The following is a 3,836-nucleotide window of genomic DNA, read 5'->3' on the forward strand; positions in this document are numbered from 1 at the left end:
AGGTTAGAAGAAAAATGGGACGATAAGAAGAGAAACAGAGTGTATAGAATGTTCATTTGAAAAGTTTGGCAGATAAATTAGACCATTGATATAGAAGACTTAGGGTCAGGTACTAGTTTCACTTTACATATTTGTGTTTAAAATAAAACTAAATGTGTTAGAAGGTTCAGATTTAAAAAAAAAAAAACTCAATTACAGGGGAAAAGAATAATTGTGGAATAATTGGAGGAGGCAAGAAAAGATGGAGTCCACAGTACAGGTGGATGGATGAAATATTCTTTTTTTTTGTTTAGAAGAAACTTCTATTAAGGATAAGAATACAGATAGAGAGAGAGTGAATCATCAAGTAAAAACAAGTGTACATGATAGTACATCTAGTATACTAGATGATCTCATTCTTAACTCTCTGTATCCTTTTGTTTTTCTCCAGCATGTTGACATAGCGGCATTACTGATAAAGTACAACACATGTGTAAATGCAACAGATAAGTGGGCTTTTACTCCTCTTCATGAAGCAGCCCAGAAAGGAAGGACACAGTTATGTGCCCTCCTCCTAGCGCATGGTGCAGATCCAACTATGAAGAACCAAGAAGGTCAGACACCTCTAGATCTGGCAACAGTAAGTCCTCATTTCAAATATTCAGTGTTCACTATACTTTCAGAGATGACATTGAATTCTAGAGCTCAGCAGGTTTACCTTTAGCAGTGCTTATTTTGCTTGGAATAAGAACAAAGATTTCCTTCTGGACATTTTTGAGGTTTTATGCTTTTTATATGAAAATATAATTTAAAACAGTTAAGGCAAACTAAACGGTAAGTTAACTTAATTTTTTTGCCCTACTTAGCCTGGTGGGAAAACATGAATCATGGGAAAACACATTTCTAAAGTGTATCCTCAAAGAATTACATTTAGAAAAATATCTTGCTCCTTTTATGTTATTGTAGAACAACTAATGTTCATGATAATTTACCTGTCTGTGAGATAGTCAAAGAAAAATTAACTCTGGGTGGTATATTATTCTAACAAAGATGGAAAAATAAATTAATATACTGTAGAAATATTTTCCACACCGAGAATTAAAATTTTGTGGTTAAATATTATTTATAAATTTTTAAGCCAGAAATATTTTTCCAAGTTAACATTCTGTTTCATTTATTTATTGCTGAATAACAAACTGTTTCAAAACACTCAGTGGCTTAACCTAATAATGATTTGTTATTTCTTACGATTCTGAAACATTGGCTAGGGGAGTTCTTATGCTGATCTCACCTGGGGTCACTTGTACAGCTGCATATAGCTGGTGGCAAGAGCAGAAATGTAAAGATGGCTTCACTCATATGCCTGGGTCCTTGGCAGAGATGGCTAGAAGGATGGGGCCTCTCCATCTATTCCCACATGGTGTCTCATCATTAGATAGTCTTGCTAAAATTTCTTTACAGAATGATTGCATCTCAAGAGAGAAAAAGCAAAAGCTGCCATTCCTCTCTAAGGCTAAGCCTGGAACTAACATGCTGTCACTTTCTACAACACGTTCTATTGTGCAAAGCAAGTCATGAGGTCAGCCCAGATTCAAGGGATTAGGGAAATAGACCCTACCTTCTTTGAAAGAAGCAGCAAAAAATTTGTGGCCATCTTTAATCTACCACAGTTCTCCCTGTGGATACAAATTACTTACATTTTCCCCACACTCAAACTGTATTCATGCTCCTTCCCCCCAAGAGGAGGCAGATAGCCATCACTGGTCTGTAGCAATTCTGAAATCCAGCCAGGCACGTGTGATCAGGGCCATCTACTCTGGAGTCAGGGAATGGTCCTTGATTAGGGCCTCATTCTGTTCCCAGAGAGTAGTTTTCCATAGCTCTTGGCTATACCCTCTGAATCATCCTTGTCTTTCCAGAAGAAATGGCCCATTTTTACAGCTAAATGGCTTTCTTAACCTGCTCCCTGCTCCTAGAAATTTGGGGTCCCTGAGCCTTTTTTCATTTTGATCTGTCCCTTTTAGTCCAGACCGGTACAACCCCTTTATAAACTTTTGGGTTTCCCATCAAGTTATGTGCCACTCCATCAGACAAAAAGCCCAACCCACACATCTCTTCAAGATTGGTCCCTTTCTAATTTGGATTACAAGTCAAGGTGCTTGTGGGACAGTGCCCGTAAAATTCTCAGAAGCACTTTCGTCTAGCTGAGAGTTCACAAGGTACCACCTTAAAGGTCTTTTTAAGACTTTTAGGTAATATTTCCGTACTTATGAGTTGATTTTTACTCTGAGGCCATGTTTTATTCTTAACACCCCAAATTTGACCTTTAGCCTGAGGCATTTTCTTACTTTAAGAAACTTTTGCTGGTGGAGAGGCTGGGAGTGATGAATAATTTTATTTTCTAACCTGCCAAATCCTGGTGAATGTATTTCCTTAAAGAGAGTGTATTTCCTTTCTTAGTTAATTTCTCTCTTCCTATACTTTATCGGGCAGATAAAACAAGCCAGTCCAGTTGGCAGAGTCAGCGTTCTTCCTGGAAATCTCCTTAGCCAGATCCCCAAGTTTATTAGGTTCGTTTTCTGCCTTCCATAATTCCTCATGTGCAAGTGTCACCAAATGTTCTACGATACAGCATCAGTGCCCCTTCAGTAGTGCTTGTCTAACTACCTTCCACTAACAGTCACCATGCCACCCTCATGCCTCCAGCCAAAGCCACATGTCCAGTAGCACCCCACTTCCAGGTACCAATTTCCATGTCCATGTCGGGTCTTTATTGCTGCATAACAAGCCGTCCCAAAACCTAGTGAGTGTTTTAACACCTCAGTGTATTGTTTTTCACAGTTCTGTGAGTTGTCTAGGCTTAGCTGGGCAGTTCTGCTGTCTGTACAGCTACTTCAGCTGGGGACTCAGCTGAGGCTGGAGCTTCCACGATGGCCTTTCATCCTGCAGGGCTCTCTGCATGCAGGATCTCATCACTAAGTAGTGTAGCTCCAACGCAAACTTCCGTGCAACATGGCAATGGCTTCTAAAAGAGTAAAACTAGACACTGCCAGTCCTCTTAAGGCCTGGTTCAAAAGCCCCAGAATATCACTTCTGCATTCTGTTGGTCAAAGCAACTCACAGGGCAAACTAGCTTCAACGGAAGGAAAATAGAGGTGGCTTGCAGGCAGGAAGAAGGAGTTGATGGCTGGCTGTCTTTGGAGACTATCTCCTGCCTACTCCAATTGCAATTACAACTAATACTTACAAACTGTAAAATTCATGAATAAATGAGCCAAATTAAAGTGTCACCCCTTTAAAATTTCACCAGATGTTAATCGTACATTAAATTATTGTGTGCACTGAATAACCAAAGATTACTGTAGTTGTTTAAGCGTAAACAAAATATAGTAAATATGGAAATTCCTTCTAAAGAAGAATAAGCATCAACACTCTGAAAGTGCTTTTCTTCAAATGAAAGAAGTATTTTTAAAGAGTACATAGTTTCTCTTACATCTACTGAAACTACTGAGACTCTTTAGAGCTCTGGATAGGAGAAGAAAAGAGGAAGGAATAATCAAAAATCAATAGGGAATAACAAGGCATTCATTAAGGAAAATATTTGCAAAGAATTTGATCCTTAGTTTAAAAAACTTACCTTTTTAAAAATATAGTATTTTTACGTGTTTTTTTTTTTTTTAACTACTCTTTAGAGCTCTGGATAGGAGAAGAAAAGAGGAAGGAATGATCAAACATCAATAGGGAATAACAAGGCATTCATTAAGAAAAATATTTGCAAAGAATTTTCCTAAAATTGGCTTCTTTCCAGAATAACTCAATAATTAAAAGACAAGCATCCTGATTCAAAAGTGGGTAAA

The 3,836-nt window shown here is 38.1% G+C and overlaps 1 protein-coding gene across 1 annotated transcript in view; it reads left to right on the forward strand.

Moving 5' to 3' along the window:
• Positions 1 to 3,836, forward strand: part of TNKS (tankyrase, TRF1-interacting ankyrin-related ADP-ribose polymerase) — a 292,744-nt gene that overhangs the window by 268,705 nt on the left and 20,203 nt on the right. The window contains exons 11-12 of the mRNA XM_012649821.1: positions 294 to 346; positions 431 to 619. Of these exons, the coding sequence (XP_012505275.1) occupies positions 294 to 346; positions 431 to 619 (242 nt within the window). The remainder of the gene's footprint in view (positions 1 to 293; positions 347 to 430; positions 620 to 3,836) is intronic.

Source organism: Propithecus coquereli, unplaced genomic scaffold, assembly GCF_000956105.1.
Source record: "Propithecus coquereli isolate 6110/MARCELLA unplaced genomic scaffold, Pcoq_1.0 Scaffold304, whole genome shotgun sequence".
In the NCBI taxonomy this organism is placed as follows: domain Eukaryota; kingdom Metazoa; phylum Chordata; class Mammalia; order Primates; family Indriidae; genus Propithecus; species Propithecus coquereli.